The 17,904-nt window shown below is 36.6% G+C and overlaps 1 protein-coding gene across 2 annotated transcripts in view; it reads right to left on the bottom strand.

Annotated features, from left to right (window-relative positions):
* Window positions 1-1,065: 1,065 nt before the first annotated feature.
* FAM91A1 (family with sequence similarity 91 member A1) overlaps window positions 1,066-17,904 on the bottom strand; it is a 40,534-nt gene continuing 23,695 nt past the window's right edge. For both annotated transcript variants that reach the window (XM_087825474.1, XM_087825475.1), the window contains 10 exons: window positions 17,589-17,721; window positions 15,157-15,305; window positions 13,705-13,839; window positions 13,455-13,568; window positions 11,120-11,192; window positions 9,150-9,299; window positions 7,015-7,119; window positions 6,390-6,513; window positions 5,012-5,081; window positions 1,066-3,044 (listed from right to left, as the gene is read on the bottom strand). In XM_087825474.1, the coding sequence (XP_087681600.1) occupies window positions 2,859-3,044; window positions 5,012-5,081; window positions 6,390-6,513; window positions 7,015-7,119; window positions 9,150-9,299; window positions 11,120-11,192; window positions 13,455-13,568; window positions 13,705-13,839; window positions 15,157-15,305; window positions 17,589-17,721 (1,239 nt within the window). In that variant the 3' untranslated portion in view covers window positions 1,066-2,858. The remainder of the gene's footprint in view (window positions 3,045-5,011; window positions 5,082-6,389; window positions 6,514-7,014; window positions 7,120-9,149; window positions 9,300-11,119; window positions 11,193-13,454; window positions 13,569-13,704; window positions 13,840-15,156; window positions 15,306-17,588; window positions 17,722-17,904) is intronic.

Here is a 17,904-nt window from a genome sequence, read left to right as displayed (position 1 = left end):
ATACATTTCATTGTATAGTATTAACATCATACCAGAAAACAATCCACTGTACTTAGTTACAGTTTTGGTACTTTAAAATCTTTAAATACAAACAGTATTTGAAATACTGAACATAAAGAGAAAGATGAATGGCAGAGATAACTGAAAACATCAAATAAACCAATATTCAAAAAAAACACAAACATCTGATTACATATCTTTTTTAATGACATAAAGTTGTTGTTCTTCAGACCCACTTGAGAGGTGAAACTGTATTACACAAAATTCCGTGTCCTTTTTGATATCTTTTTTTCTCTTGGTTTCTAAGGAATGTTTGCCATGGTTTAAGCTACATTACAGGGGAAAAGAAATGGGAGGTAGCAAAAGCCAATAAAATTACTTAAAACATCTGCAAAAAAATTATTTCACAAATCATCTTTGGCAAATAAAAAAGTCTATATTTTAAATTTACTTTTTTGTTGAAATCGATCAACATTTAAGATTTAAGAGATGCATTTTACATGAGTTAACATATGAGTGAAACAAAGTCAAATTCATAAAGGAAAGCAAAAAGCAGCCTTCACATTTTGCTAACAGCTCTCAAAATGCAGACTGCCTGCCCGGCCTGGTGTGGCTCCGTGGTTAGAGTGACAGCCCTCAAACCAGAGGGTCACTGGTTCGATTCCCCGTCAAGGGCACGTACCTGGGCTGTAGATTTGATCCTTGGTCCGGTTGGGGCACATGCAAGAGGCAACCAATTGTTGTTTCTCTCTCACATAGATGTTTCTCTCTCCCCGCCTCCCTTCCATTCTCTCTAAAAATCAATGTCCGTGCGTGAGGATTACAAAAAAACATGCAGACTGCCTTCCTTAAAAGTGAGAGGTCTTCAGCTGGGAACCAGAATCCTTCCTCATTCATGGAAGAAACCAGAGCAGGCCACATGCCTTTTCAGTACTTTCCCTAAAATTCATGATCATTATTAGGTTCTATTTCTTCCTTCATTACCTCTCAAAGGAAATGCAGCAGCAAATCACTCCCATATTTTAAGTTTTAAATTCACCAACAACTGGGTTCACTGACAACAAGTACAAATATTTGATTCTTTATTAGTGTACATGTCACTACAGTAGGCATAGATCGGTAATACAGGAATAAATAAAATAACTACAGTTAATTGAAACAAAGCAGATAAAAATGAGATTAAAGAGCCCTGATCAAAAGAAATGCAACTTTCGGTTGAAAAACTGTAAAAGTTACATACATACCTAATAGCACTAGGAATGTACAATATTAATTATTGGAAAAATAAATGAGTGATTCACAGTCATAAGAAATTATTTTAATATTAGTATTTTTCCTTTTATAGACAAACACATATAACATACACTGGTTTCTACCTCATATAAGAGAAAGTAGAAAACTAAACATTAACTGCATTTACCCAAAACATGGCACTGACTGTGCCACAGGTAATCTGCTCAAAAAGATCCAATTCTGTAGGTAGGCCATGGTACTGAATGCATGGTTATGTTAAGTTTTTAAAAAGGCATATATTTCCAGAAGTATGTTAAAATCCACAAACATCAGTTCTATAAGTAACAAAAATCATCAGCAAAAATGTTTAGGTTTTAACATTCCCAAATTTCCTAATGCCTTAAGTGTTTTAGATATATGTTCTCTGACCAGTTAGTTTGGTTACAGTATTAAACTAGCAATTATCCTAGGAGAAGAGCTAAACTAAACTATAACACTGCACAAACTTCCCAAGATAACTTAAAAAATCTAAAAAGTGATTCCAATTATTCTAATTAACATCTGAGACACTAAAAGAATCAATGACTCAAGAAACATTTTGAAATTACTCAATTTTCCTTTATCATTTCCTCCCAAACTATTCACATAAATTTAAGATCCAAACTATCTAAGAATATGTCTTCAAAGTAGGCTTTTCACTAAAGTATTTTGATCAGAAGACATAGCTTTAATGCTTCTATTATATAAGTCTAACCTAAAATCACAACCCTTGCTTTACAAACATCAAATTCAATTTTATAACAATTCATTGGTAAAGCTACAAACAAAAAATAAGTCATGGTGAAAACGTGCAGCAGCCACAGCTACGAGAACAGAAAATAAATTCTCTTTTTCCAGAAAGACTTTATGAAACTATAAAGCCCAAAGTGAGTGACAACAGAAGTCCACATATAAACAGTGTTTAAAAATAGAATGTTTTCCAGAACTTCTCATGAGATGTCAATATATAGCTGGAGTCAGAGTTAAGACCTTATAAATCAAGGGTAAGTTATACATAACTATGCTGATTTACATACCTTCAACAATGTTCAATTGATATACATAATTTACAGAAGCCACAGGAATTCTTAATGCCCCATCATGTCATCTCTTAATACCGGATGTTTACTGTTTCATAGTTTTGCTACTTTAATACCAAGAGGCCTTGCAGAGGAAGAGTTACCTTCTTCCCTTGATTCCCTAAAGAGTAGGTAACAAAATACAAAACTAAACAAGATTTATGTTTGATAACCTAACATATAAAATTACCGTTGCAATATTTGTAGTGACTGCTTATAAACATAACAGTCATCATAACTATAAAGTATATCCTGTTTTATAAAAGAAATGCAGATTGTCTCAAGGTAAAAAATACAGTGCAGGCTGCCAAAAAGCTCTTTGTTGCATTAGGAGGTGCATTGATGAGGAAAACTTCAGAAAACATGAATAAGTTCCCCAAACTTTGAACACCAGTAAAGCATGAATCTCACGGTGGCAGCAGGATGCTTTTTAGTGGCTGGCACTATAAAGCTAATGTTAAGAAAGAAAAAAGGCAGAAAGTGTGAGCAACAAATGGTGTAACTAAATTATTGCAAATGGAGACTAGCAATGCGCAGTGAGGAAGGTAACCGTCCACTCCATTCTGATAAGATGCCATCTTTAAATATTAAGTTTTTTGCCGGAAGTGGAACTCCCAGATCGGCATAGGATGGCTGGGAAAGCAAACTTGAAAAGCTGGCCTCTGTGTGAATATCCAATGTTGAAGCACCTTCCTAAAAGATCAAGAAACAAGAGAAAAATCCTGTATTCAACACTTTCCCAAACCACTTAGTATAGGTAATGAGAAAAATAGACCTTGATTACCCAAGATATGTTTATGGTATACAAAGCACTAACGGAGATGCAAAGACCTACCTCACAAACCCAAAATAATCAATGAGGTATTAACATATGCATAAATGGCTAAAACAAGTTAGACTATGATAAGGGCTTTGCAATAAATAGAAATAATAGGCTATGAGTCTATGGCATAAGAAAAGGTTAGTTCTCAGACAATCTCTAAAAACCCTCGCACAGCATTAAGCCCCAGAACAACCCATCCACTCCCAGGGCTCTCAAATTCACATATTCAGCACAGACCTCTCCCCAGAACTCCAGACTCAAACATGCACCTGACATTTGCTCTCAGATGCTGCACCGCACACCCACGCTTACCATGTTCCTAACGAACTCTCAAATCTCCCGCCTATGTTCCTCCCCAGCCTTCCCTACTCCCCCCATTAAGCTGGTCAGAAATACAAGCATCACTCTTGACCCTTCCCTTCCTGCCACACCCTCAATCTCTTCCTCACATTTAACTAATCACCAAATTCTGTCAATCTACCTTCAACATGGGTCCCGAATTAATTTACCTTGCTCACCATAGCCACGGCCACAGTTTAGGCTAGTGGTCCCCAAAGTGGGGTACTCACTCTGAAGTGGGGTATGGTACTACAAAAATTTTAAAAATCTTATATCTACTTATTGCACCCTTTAAAATTTTCTATTTTTGCGTAGGTTTTATAATACACATAATATATTGGTTTAACAGTATATATGTGTAATAAACAAATCTTTATTGTGGATACATACAAAACTGTCATTCTGTTTTGTTTTTATGTGTGTTTTTTAATAAGAAAGGGTGCTCAGTTACCAATATCTGTTACTTGGGCTATTACAATAGCCTCCAAACTGACCTTACTTCTATACTTGTCCATTTTTAATCTATTCTCTAAACAGAACTAATCTTTTAAGAAAATGATGTCATTCTCTAAGTCTTTAATAGTTTCTTTTTGCACTCAGCACAAACCAAATTCTTTAATACATTCTAGAAGGCCCTCCCCTCCCCTCTTGCCACTACCCCTCTTTCACAAGGCTTCTGCAACACTGGCCATCTGTTTTGTTGGCATAGGACCTTTATGCCTGCTAAGCTCTGCCTGGAACACTCTTTTCCAATCTTTAGGTTTCAGATAATACATCATCTCTACCTATTTAAAATAGGTCTACCTTTGGAGTCCATCAGATTTGAAGGAGTCTGACTCCTTCAAAGTACTTACTGAAATCTGTAATCACTTACATATTTCAATGTTTACTTGACTAGTGTTTCATACAACACTATAAGCTCCACTAGTGTCCTAGACATCATTGTTTCTCCAGCACCTGGTGAAGGGTCAGGCATGGAGTAGACACAAGTATTTATTGAAAGAATGAAACAAAACTCCAAAATACTGACTTCATAATGTTAGATCAGATATTCTGAACAGAAATATTTCATTCGAGAAATTTATCTACAAATCAAGTCTAGGTATCCTTCCTTTCCTTCACTGGGAGGGGCACAGGACACAAAAAGGTCTAGAGCACTGGCTTTTACTACCACAACAGACGGTGGAGGCTCACTGCAGTTACTGATGGAGTACCAGACTCAAGAACTAGCACCTCATAGGGTGCATGGCCTGTAAAGATGTTTAACACCCTTCTGCTGAATGAAGCACTAGCACAGAATAGAGTCCAAGCTTCAGACCCAGAATACCTGAACTCAGGCGCAAGTTCCTTTATTTCCTGAATCTCAGTGTCTTCATTTATAGTTTAAAGTTAATGCTTATTTCATGTCTTACTTCTGTGGAGACTCAAAACAAATAAGGAAGTGTTTTGCATTTAAAGTTCTATACAAACACCATTTGGATCTTTTGGTTTTTGTTACCTGGAATGAGTGAACAAAGTTAAGGACTTGTAGAGAAAGTTTTCGACTGGAATGTAAGAGGTTTTGAAGGCTGAAAAAAAGGGAGGAAAAGTTTAGAACACATATAATAACAAGGACTAAACCTAACAAGAGTTTAATTTTAATAATTTAAAAACATTTATATCTGCATATAAATCATGAATAACCACATTAAAATTTTTTAAAAACCAATTTCAATGGTTCTTGTCAATGAAATTTTTCCCTTTTAGGGGATAACAGTTTATAGAAAGACCATTTTAAAGATAAAACATCATATATTATCAAAATTAAAATTTATTGTTAAAATGGTTTAAACTGTTAGCAAATATAAATGTTAATTAAATAAACCTTTTTAAATAAAAATTTATGCACTTGGAGGGATGGGAATTATTAAGTTTGACAGATTTAACATACATCAACCCACCAAACTAAATATTTCCAAATATGTAAATAGGTAACAATTATAGTGGCAATCTTTAAAGCTGCAGTATTTCTACTTTTTTATTCATGTCTGTTATTTTGGTTTCAGAGGACAGTTGTTAAAAATTCCTTGTCAACTGAATACTTTTAATCTTCTGATAGAAGCTACATTATGCCAATTAAATGAGTGATTTATTACCCAAGTTTGTTTTCCTAAATAAGTCGAACAGATCAGTGGGTATCACCTTACCAAGTTACCCACTATGACAATCAGATTCAATGATATTCTTTTCCACTAACCAGACAGTCTCAGACCTTTACAATACCACCTCTTAGCAGCCACGACCAATGGATCAGAGATGTCATGAGGGAAAACCTACATGTCATCTCTGATAAGTAATACATGCTCATTTTAGAAAATGTGGAAACTGAAGACAATTTCGAAAATCAGCCGTAATTCCACCATAAGACATAATCACTATTAGCATAACATAACTTGAGCGTGTGTACGGTAAGAGAAGTCCACAAGAGAAATCTCTACAGACATATACATATTTTAAAAAACTAGATTCATACTCTACAAGAGAAATCCACAAGAGAAGTCCACAAGAGAAATCTATACAGACATATACATATTTTAAGAAACTAGATTCATACTCTTACATAAGCATTCTCAGTTTACCACACCCTCACCAAATCTGGGTAACTAAGGAAATATAATTAACCAAAAACACATGCCCAAAATGTTTGCATGTGCCTAATTTCTGAGGTACAAAAGTTTAATTCTGAAAATATAACAAAACCCTTAAACTAGCAACCTTTATTCAATCAACAAATATGGAATTACTATGTTCATGTGTAAAATAAAAGAAAGATATAGCAACTGTTACTGACTTAAAGTCTCATAGATGAAAAGATGACAATGAATATAAACCCTCACCTCTCTTTCCTGCAAAGGCCATGGGTAGCAATTTTTCTACAAACTTTCCGGTTTAATTCAGAACTAAACAGTGGAATTCCAAAGCACAGCTCCAGAGGAACCCAATCTGCTTCTGTCGTGGCAACTACAAAAGGACATGTAAACTTATTAATCACATATTTTATATATTACGACTGACCAAGGTTTCTCAACTGAGGTCCATGGATTTTCATAGATTCCCCTCACCCCACCAATGGCCCATCAATGGGGAGAGAACTCAGGGGTAGGGGTGTGTCAATGAATCTCTGAAACAGGGAAGAATGTTTTTTTGAGTATGTACATGCTTCAGAGGAGAAGGTACTAGTTTTCATTAGGCGTTCAAAGTGGTCTTTTACCCAATTGCAAGGTATCTACAAGATGCACAAATTAACCTAAATATTTAACGGGAAAAATGAAACTTAAGTCACTATTCTCAGGTCATATTTTTACAATACTTTATTATCCTAAATATATAAAAGTTTCCTAGAAAATTCCTATTAAAAGGTCCATTATGAGTAACAGTAGACAAATGATATCCAAATAACTTAACAAAAGAGTTAAACCTCAGAAATTAGTCTAAGATTGCAAATAATTTTTAAAACCTTACCAGAGTTTTGTTTAGTTGCTAAATCTCCAGTTGCTTCCTCAATGACCATTTCAAATGACTCTGTACTCCCATTTACATCTGAGCCAGAAGCCAAATCAGGTTCGCCTTGTAATTTAAGGATAAATGCCATATTAAGATTCTAGCAGTTGGTATAAGTTGTCAATAAATCAGTCCTAACATAAAAGAAGATTCAGGCAACAGAAATGGCAATGGAAAACAATGAATAGTCCTTAGCCGTAAAGCAGTGGTTCTCAACTGGGGGGCAATTTTGTCCCTCAAGGGGCACTAGGCAACGTTTGGAGACAGGTTTGGTTGTCACAAATGGTAACAGGGGTGCCAGTGATATTCACGATACTAAACATGCTACAATGCACAGTGCAGCCCCACAACAAAGCTCAGAAAGTAAATAGTGCTAAGGTTATAGAAACAAGGATTCAAAAGGCAGAAAAGAAGTTTAGACTTTCAGTTAGAGCACTACTAAAGTCATTTCTATCACCATGGAAATATGCATCCTGATTATGTCATTCCTCTTCAAAATTCTTTTTGACTTCCCATCTTTCAGCACATAAGATGCTCCAAGATCTCACCTACTTCTCCATTCTCATCTATTACTGCCCAATAGATCCTTTCTTTTGGCAAAAACAAGCTACCCTCTTCCCTGATTCCCTCTGCCTGAAAGACTGCTACTCTCCAAATAAACAACAATCATCTTTTGTGGAGGTAACTCCTTTTTTCAAAATTCAGCCCAAACTTTACTTTCTGTATGAGGCCTTCTCTGATAGCTCCGCTAGGCTGAGACATGCCTTCTCTGTCCTACTTCAGCACTGTGAGCTAGAGCAGACCCTATTGCAGTCTTTTCACACTACACAAAGACTGATTCACTTGCTTGTCTCCCTTTCTAGGGTATTACTCCTTAGGGCTTACAAATTTAAATGTCTCCAGCACCTAAGCAGATATTCCATAAATGCTCATGGAATGAATGAAATAAAACATGACAGCTATAGCAGACATGCTTTGAAATGACTGCCTAACCCATAGCCTTCTTCTCTGGAAAATGCCCCTGTGATACCTGGCAGTCAACTGTTGAAAATTGCCTATTATACAGCAATGATAAATGTAAAAACCTGCTATGTCAAAAATAAAAAGTTACCCAGATCCTCTGGCCAAAGGTAAATGGACCAGGAAAGGATACCTAACTCAAAGGGAGCCAATCCAATCCACTGGATGGCTAGCAGTAAATAGTTCCCCAGGATTTCAAACTAAGAGGCTCAAGGAATAGTCAACTGATGACAGACAATTGAATTGAAAGGTTTTCTAGAATCATGGCCTAGGGCTGGCACCATGGCAACCACAGCCACATACAAGCCAAAATTAGGTCAGAGCAGAAACAATTGGTAAGCATGAAAAGGTAACTGGAAAATAAAATTTTAAATTAAAAAGCAAGGAAAAGATATGTAAGGAAAACTAGCCATGGTTAATACGCAGGATAGGGTGGAGACAGACAGAAACGAGAATGAGGCCAAGACGGTGAAGCAGGAAATGGCTGCTTACAGGACCAGGACCAGGACCAGGACTCAGGCTCGAATGGCATTACAAAGAACAAAACGAGAGCAGGAAGAAATGGGCATGAGAGGCATTTCAAAAGACTAATTTACAGGACTTGGAAGCAACTGGACAGAGTGGGAAAGGAGGATGCCAGAGAGGGGACTTTAGGCCTGGGTACCTGAGACAATGGTGCCTTGACAGAAAGACAAAGGTCGAAAAGGAAGAACTGTTCTTTCTGTTTTGGAAACATCTTTACAAAGAGACTAAAATTTTGAAACCATCACCCCATAAAAGAAGTTCGTTTAAAGCCTATAAACAGAGACATGCCAGTAAAGGGCTACAACCTAATAATCATTCTGTATTCCAATCCCAGGTCATTACTTCTTTAATTATGTACTTAGTATTTTCGCCATTTGAACAATTGATACTTGTCCAAATGATGTCACAGAACATTTTCTCATACTTCAGTGAAAAAGCATTAAGTATTAAATAAGTCAACATCCCTACAAAGTCTCCATTCTTTTTAAATATGAAGGTTGTGATCAACTCAATACCAATGGTCTTAATTCAAAACCCAACTATTGGCTAACCTCTCTCATCAGAAGCATCACTGAGTTTCCTGTTTGCAAGCTGGCTCGAAGCATTCAACATGGTGATATATCCACAAAAATGCTGCAAGTCGACTTTGCTCCTTAATATCTGCAATGCTTTATGAACACCCATATTGACACGAGTAAACTCTAAGAACAAAGAGTTGACATCAAATTAAAAGTGAACAGTTTTACAAAATAACACGAAAAACCTAAAATATACTTTTATTAAACAATTCTTAGAACTCCTTTTATACTTTAATCTACCAAGATTGATTCAAGTGAAGAAATATCTGTGAACATAAAAGGACGTTATACACATATAACAGATTTAGAGCCTTCAGGAGGCATTTGTTCTATCAGAACAAATTACCTGCTAAGTAAGCAAACAGAGCCAGTCAGTGACAAATTCTCTAGACTTCTCTTAGTGGTTCTACCCCAAATACTTAGTGGGCTTCTACCAGGACTTTATTAAATATGTATTATATTTTAATTTAAGAAAAGTAAAATTACCCTTATTGAAACTAAAACTAATATACTTGAAATTATATTCCTAAGAAATTAAATATTAGCTCAAGTTCTTATAAATATGTAAACTTACAAAAGAGAAAGATGCTCTATATCCAAATATGAAGATTTTTCTTTTTTATAATTCACACAGTAATCTCCCAAGGCAAGAGATTTACCAATCAGTTCTTAAGATTTTTCTGAATTTTAAGATTTTGTGGTCACTACCCTGCATCTTCAGATAAACAATTATTTTCCCCACAGAATTTATAACGTATCAGATGGTTAAACAGCAAAGTTTAGTGGCAGACAAGTACTTATTTCTGAAAAGTGGCTATTTTTTGGAAGAGAAAACTCTCTTCTCCACATTTTGTACACATTTACTCACAACAGCAAAAGAGAGAAGTTAATTTCAAGCGTGAGGCTTCTGCAGTCTGGCCACGTGAAAAGGAAAAGATATCTGTAACAATCTTCCGCCTTTCCCCTTTGGGGGGTGGGGCAGTGGTGGCCAACATTCTGAAAGAACAGTAAGTTCTTATATGAATTAACTCAGGTCAAGTTACTTGGGCCAGTCACTGCTCTCTTGAAATCTAAGCAACATGGCTCTGAAAACCAGGAAAACAGATTACAGAACAGCAGTTCTGCATGTAGCAGGAAACCCAAGTGCTATATACATAAATGTTGTTTTAATCAGATAGTATTTTTCTTTTGAATGTACATATTTTCTTAATACTCAACAGAAAAGAGGTATCTTCTCTATTAGACGAAAGGAAGAGTGAACTGGCTGTTACAGAAATTCCCTGCATGTTTATCAAATACTAGACTGCATATCCAAGTCTAGGAAGAGCTAACATTAAACAGGGCTTTCCCCCTCCATTCTAACCAGCTTAACTTAGCTCAAACTGGAATCCATTCAAATCCTCTCATCAGCAAAAATAAAATTTAACAGCAAAAAAATAAAAAAAAAGCGGAAACAGGAAATACATGCAAGTGTTCTATAAACTGAAGTAGGAGACAAATGTTCATTAGCACCGATTTCTAAAGTAACCAAAAAAGCCCCTTAAAGAAAACCAGTGTATAACATTATGGCGGGGGGAGGAATCAACTTTCTAAGCATAAAATTTTCCCTATGGCTTGCTTCAAATAAATAAACAATAAAAAGGAAACTAAAAACTAAACACAGAAAACCTAGTCTTCCACCTGGGCAAGACAATGACTTCTCTTCAGCTCCGAGACAGATGAGAATTCTTCCAAAGGTCCTAAGTGAGACTTATTCTATCAATTCTTGTGGGAAAACGCACATGACAGAAAACTCCCTTTGGCCAGCAATCTTTAAAAACAAAAAGGTAACACCCCAGAACTTCAAAATTTTAAGCATTCACTTCCTGCCATGTTTTCCACCAAACTGGTGACAAAGACTGACAATAAAGAAGTCAAATGAATACAAATCAGAAGTGAGGTACCTCCTTGTAGTTCTGTCTCATCAAAGGGAAACGGTATGTGGACAGTTTCTCCTGTCCCGTGCAAACCATGGCCCTAAACGTGAAGAAATACAAGTTGAAAGGTACATGAGAAACCTACATTTCCAACAACAGACATTGAAGCACTAAATAAGACTGTGCCACGCAGTGGTATATTCTACATTACTTTAGCTCCATCAAAGTGCTTTCAACAAGTTTCTATTTTTCTCCAGCAAGCAAAGACAGTCAGTCTTAAGTAGATATGAACCTATGAGGCAATGGGCCTCAAATTGTGTGTATGGGCTAAATTTTAAAAAGGAGGCTAATTTAACAAACATAAATCGGGAGTCAGCCAAGTGGGGATTGGATGAGATCAAGTGTACAGGCACAAGGGTTAGTTCTGAGACAGACGTGGTGAAAATCCCCATAATCACCTGGCATACCACTGACCAGGAGTGCAAAACTCAAAAACCTGCACTGAATGACATATATCCAAAATTACTTGTTACAATATTATAATTATATATAACTGGAAGCAATCAAAATGCCCATTGATAGGGGACTGGTTAAATAAATAAATGTATGTATTTTCTGCTACAAAAATAAAAAGAAAGAGGAAGCGCTCTACAAACTGAAATGGAAAGATCTCCGATTGCTAAGTGGAAAACGCATGGGGCGTGTCAGTGTGTAAGTGCCTGCACTTGCATAAAGAAATATAGAGGGCACAGCAGAGACTAATACATGCTGATTCTGACACTCAAATCAGTCTCTCCTGTTCAACCTCTCATTTGAATTTCACAATATTTTCAATTACCTACTAGATTTCTCTACCACCCAAATGTCCCACAGACACCTTATACTCAACATGCCCACAACACAACACATCATCATCTGCCCCCACAATGAGATACCACTACAAACCCACTAGGGTGGCTATAATTTTAAAAGTCAGATAATACCAAGTGCTGGTGGAAATGTACAATGGTGCAGCCACTTTGGAAAACAGCCTGGAAGTTCCTTGAACAATTAAACACAGAGTTATCATAGGACCTGGCATTTCCACTCCTAGCCATATACTTAAGAAAATTGAATGTCGACACAACAACTTGTATATGAATGTTTGTAACAGTGATTATTATTATTTATAATAGCTAAGAGGTGGAAACAACCCAAATATTCATCAATGATAAATGGACAAAAACGTGGTGTATTCATAGAAGGGACTTGGCCATAAAAAGGAATCCAGTAATGATACTTGCTGAATCATGACAAATCTTGAAAACATCCTACTAAGTAAGAGGTGGGTCACAAGAGACCACATATTATATAATTTCATGTATAGGAAATGCCTCAAATAGGCATTCTAGAGAGAGAGAGCAAGTAAATAGTACTGTTTAGGGCTAGGGGGCTGGGAGAATAGGGGAGTGAGAGGAAAAGGTGCAGGATTTCTTTGTGCAGTGATGAAAATGTTCTAAAACTGAGTGTGGTGATGGCTGCAGGTATCTGTGACCACAGGAGTTCACCCTAATCCATGGTGGAAACCCTCCAAGACTGCTAGTAGATACCTGAAACCAGGATGATACCAAACCCTACACATACTATGTTTTTAATTTATAAATTAAGCCCAGTAAAAGACTGACAATAACCAAAAATAAAATAGAACAACTGTAACAATATACTGTTATAAAAGGTATGTGAATGTTCTCTCTCTCCCTCCCTTTCTCTCTCTCTTTCTGATAACCAAGACGGCTACTAAGTAACAGGCCGGAAGTGTATACAAGTGTGGAGACGCTGGACAAAGGGGCAATTCATGCCCCATGAGGGATGGAGCAGGACAGCTTGAGATTTCATCATGCTACTCAGAATGTCGTGTAATTTAAATCTATGAATTACTTATTTCTGGAATTTTCCATTTAATATTTTCAGACCATGGTGGACAATGGGTAACTGAAACCACAGAAAGTGAAACCACCAATAAGGGGAACTAATATATACTAAAAAAAAAAAATGAATTGTACAATTTAAACTGGTGAATTATATGCTATATAAATTATATCTCAATAAAGCAATTCCTAAAGGAAAAAAAAATACAGCCACGTGGGTAAAAAAGGTGAGGCTGAAATTCAAAGCTGAGTCTAGCTTCAAAGTCCATGTTACTTCTACCACTCACACACTGCCAGACAAAGGCCAGGCCTGAAACCCGGATCTGGTTCCTTACAGTTCAGCTTTAACAAATTTCAAAGTACTGACATCTGATTGCGACTCAGCAGAAAGATGCACAAATTACAATCTTTAAAATAAAATCCAAAACGGATTGATTCAAATAAAGTCACTGTACCTGAATCAAAACTGCCGAATGTGTTAAAGCATCATTCAACATTGTGAGCACATTTGATGTAGGAACTACTCCAGGATCATGACCCCAAGACGTTATTAGTAATCGATCATAACCCTATGGGAAAGAAATGAATAAAAGAAAAAATGGTGTTTAGAAATATGGGGAGAAAAATTAAGAAATTTATCCATAATACCACATACCAATTTCTACCTTCCTCAAAAATAATTAAAACAAATCTCACACAACATACCTGGAAAATATCTGGCAGTTTTCGAAGTCTTGTACCTTTGGACAGCAAAAGAGATGGTGGTCCCTGCCCAGTGATATGGTAAATGTACAGTTTAAACCAGACAGAACTGACTTCTGGGATAGCTGGTCCAATATGCTATAATCATAAAGCAGGTGAGGTAAAGCTGTAATACTTATCAAAAAAAGCCAAATTCACAAGTGACCAAGTATAGTCTCATTAACAGCTAATGCTGCATATAAACGCTAACTACTATTATCCTTCTGAAAATAACTTTCAAATGCTCTGTTCAAATAGTTTCAATTTTATGCTGGAACTAAGAAAGCACGTCTTATCACTGCACTTAGAGAATGGACTTTGAGGCAGACCAAAGTTTAAACTGGGGCTCCATCCCCTCGGCCATATCACTTTAAGAAAGTTACTTAGGCTCTCCGTGCCCTCATTTTGCTCTTTTGTAAGGTAGCAATAAAATATCTACCTCATAGGGGCATAGTAGGGTTGTTCAAAAAAGTTTAAAATAGTACCTGGTATACAGTAAGCTCTATATCAAAGTGTTCATTATAATTATTATTAATCACATGCAATTTCTCACCAAAGGGACTATTCTCCCATTCATTTACAGTTCATGAATTCCTACTATGCCTAGAGGTTGTGTTAAAGAATAGGAGGAAGTGTGTAGTGAGGTGGGGTTGGAGGGGGCACACAAAGAATTATAAAAAGAGATTGGTAAATGCAAACCAATAACCACTCCAGTTGAACAGAGGACAAATGTGGGGGGTGGGTGTGTTCACTGAGGCAGCTAGATCAGCACAAGTAACAAAATCATCCTTGTACAAGAATCCCTTCCTTTATCCTACACCATTAAACCTTGCACATCTAGGAAATCAGGCAGGATGTAACACTGAAAAAGAGCAACATAATCCCCACTGTTTGGAAACCGCACAGACCACAAAGTCCTTGCTAAGTATACAAATCAACAGACCTGATTTATTTTTAAAAAGTAAAAACCAGAAGTCATTTTCACAAATAAATTTTAAAGATAACCAGAGATCTACCTCCTTTCCACTACAATCCTCTTTTCAGTTTTAACATCACAGCCCCATTTCTAAAACATTTCATTTTTCCTCATTAAATTTATCTTATCCCTCAAGGCAACCTAGACTCCCTTCCCAGAGCATCCGGAAACGTTCTCTTTAAAAGACTACATTCAAGAAAACTAATCTGCTGTGTCACAAGTCACTAGATGACACATAAATAAAATGTACCAATTATACCTCACAAATTGAACGTAATATCTTATAACAGCATAAATACAAAACTGCTTTCTGAGTCAGCGATTTAAATCTGGTATCTGCAAGTTGAGAATTAACCAATAAGACTGTTAAACCTCTTCTTCAAGTCACCACGAGGAAGAATGAAATGACAGCACCAGCCTTCTTCCAAGTGGGTCTTTACCTGAGGGGTGCAGCTGCTGACAGGCCGAATTTCATTGGTGAGAGGAGCCATGGAAACAAGTAGTGTATAATTTTTGTTTAGAACTCTGCTGCAAGTTGCAGGGTCCAAACCAAGAAGGCTTTCACAGCGTAAGAGATCCAGAGGAAAACCTGAATTATGACCAAGCATACACAGAGAATGAAACTGTGACAATATGAAACAAAAATGTACAAGACAAAATACCGATTAATTACCTTTAGATTTTAATTTTTTCTTAAAGGTAGAATATTGAAAGTTCCAAATTTCCTAAGTGACTACTAAGAAGACACTTTTAAAATGTAAGCTAATAGTTTTTACTTCTGGTCTAAAAAGATAACTGTGCACTGGTATTTCTTTAGACTACCTTTTAATTGTAAGAAAGTGCTTGCTTTGCCTTTCTTCCTCTCCATCACCATCCACTCCAGGCCAATGGAATTATGAAAGCCTGAGTGCCACAAGGAAGCTGTGCCCTTCCCTCCTCCAATTTCCAATCTCTACAAAATCATCTCAGTCAAGTTCTGAATTTAGCATAGGAGCAGGAGTTGCGCACTTAGAAATATATGCCGCCCAGCCGGGTGTGGCTCAGTGGTTGAGGGTCGATCTAGGATCCAGGTGATCAGGGTTCGATTTCCGGTCAGGGCACATGCCCAGGTTGCGGGCTCGATCCCCCATCAGGGGCATGCGAGGCAGCTGATCAATGACTCTCTCATCATTGATGTTTCTATCTCTCCCTCCCCCTCTCCTCTCCTCTCTCTGAAATCTATTAATAAAGATATATTTAAAAAGAAAAGAAAAAAAAGAAATATATGCCTAGACTGCTGGTCCATAAAACATGAATTCACTCAGTATACAACAGATTTTAAGGATTTCACTCTCTGCTGAAAGGGACTAGAAGCCCTGAGCATGACTAGGGTCAGAATCTTAGCTTAATACCATACCTTCAGTAAAAAAAAAGAAAAAAGAAAAGAAAAGAAGAGGGATTAGAGGGGGGACAGAAGTACAAGATAAGATTATTTTGCCAGAAAGTGAAAAATTGCTCAAAAAAAATTTTAAAGATGGAGGCATAGCACAAGGAGACAGGAACCAGCTTGAAAGAAATCCCACTGGCAAAATCTGAGAGAACTATAGCATAAAATAATTAAGAGACAGTAAAGACTAATTATAAACCACTGAAAAAACATAAGAATTCACAAATCCATACTGAGAATATAAAAGAACGTCTAGTCCCAACTATCAAATATGGGAGAAGTCTAAAGTTGGAAAAATAAAAAACAGTCCAGGCAAGAATCAACAATGAATGATGAATCTAGTAGGAAAGTATCTGCCCACAGATTGCCTACTAGTTGCAGGGTGGGGTGGGGGAGGAATAGTTAACTATACAGCACAGGAATCAGAAAACACATTAACTGGGGGATCAAAATTAACATCACAGTGGGGGACAGGTGAGAATCATGTGCCTCCAGATGTCACTCCCTTAGAAGGACACATTACTGACATAATATTCTAGAGGTAAATGCGTAACCTAAATCTAATTACGAGGAAACATCACATACACCCAAGATGAGAAACATTCTAGCAAAACCAACAAAAAGGGACTATATTCTCAAAAAATATGAACGTCATAAAAGACAAAAAAAGGTTACAGATTTGAAAGAATGGGTGAAAGAACTCATGGTGCTAAGAACTCATGAAGTCCTAAGATGCAACTCTTGTGAATATCCAAGGACTTGAGCCAAATGCTCTTAACACTAGTGCTCAAGCCATTCCACCTTTTAAAAAACACACATTCCTGGGTGCCATTCCACAACTCAGAACCTACTGAATCAGAATCTGAAATTCTAATTCCATCAGTCCAACTCAAGTTGGAGAACACTACCTATCTATCAAAACTAAGAGTTCGCCCTAAGGCAGCAGCCACAGTTCACCAATAGATTAAAATTGCTACTACTTTCTTTTACTCTTTAAAAAGAGGTTATCTGTTCCCTTGTCTATTTTTTAAAGTAAAATACTTCAGTAAACAAATATTCCAGCAGCACTTGAATAGGAAACTCCTGTTACTACTTTTATACAATGGAATCTTTCACTCTTGAAATTTTATGCTTCCTACATTAACTAGAAATAATGCCTGTTCTGAATTCCCCAGCTACTAAAACAAATTAAACACCCCAACCCTTTCTGTAGGTACTAATCCGATTTAAAAACTACAGATATCAGTGGCACGTAAGAGGAGAAACAGTAAAATAAGGTAAGAAACATTTGACAAGCAAGGAAATTTACATAACAAGCCTCTAGCTATAAATTCAATATGCTTACACAAAATGTATTAAATAAGTGATTAAATAAGCGAACATGAGCTATTTAATTTCTTAGAAGTTCCATGGGATCATCTTCAAAATCAAGAATATATCTCATACCATAATTGGGCTGGTCTGGCTGTGCAGTTTGTGCAACTAGATCTTTATTATGACGAAGAAACAGTATCGTGTTTCTCAGAGTAAGTGCATGGTCAAAATATCTCTGTGCTTCTCCTTCACCGGTGCTCTGAACCTAAACCAAGAGAAAATAAATTTTCCAACAAATAACGCTCTTATGCCATTCGTTCTAATATGTAACTCTATAGTAGAGATATTTAGACATTATTAAAAATCATTAAATCAAAAATTTGCCCCAGCGTTACTGAAACAACACTAACCTCAATCTCTATTTTTCCATCTGACCACAACTTTGAAG

The sequence above is a fragment of the Miniopterus natalensis genome, chromosome 16, assembly GCF_054644295.1.
Source record: "Miniopterus natalensis isolate mMinNat1 chromosome 16, mMinNat1.hap1, whole genome shotgun sequence".
In the NCBI taxonomy this organism is placed as follows: domain Eukaryota; kingdom Metazoa; phylum Chordata; class Mammalia; order Chiroptera; family Miniopteridae; genus Miniopterus; species Miniopterus natalensis.
This window is presented reverse-complemented; position numbering and strand designations above follow the sequence as displayed.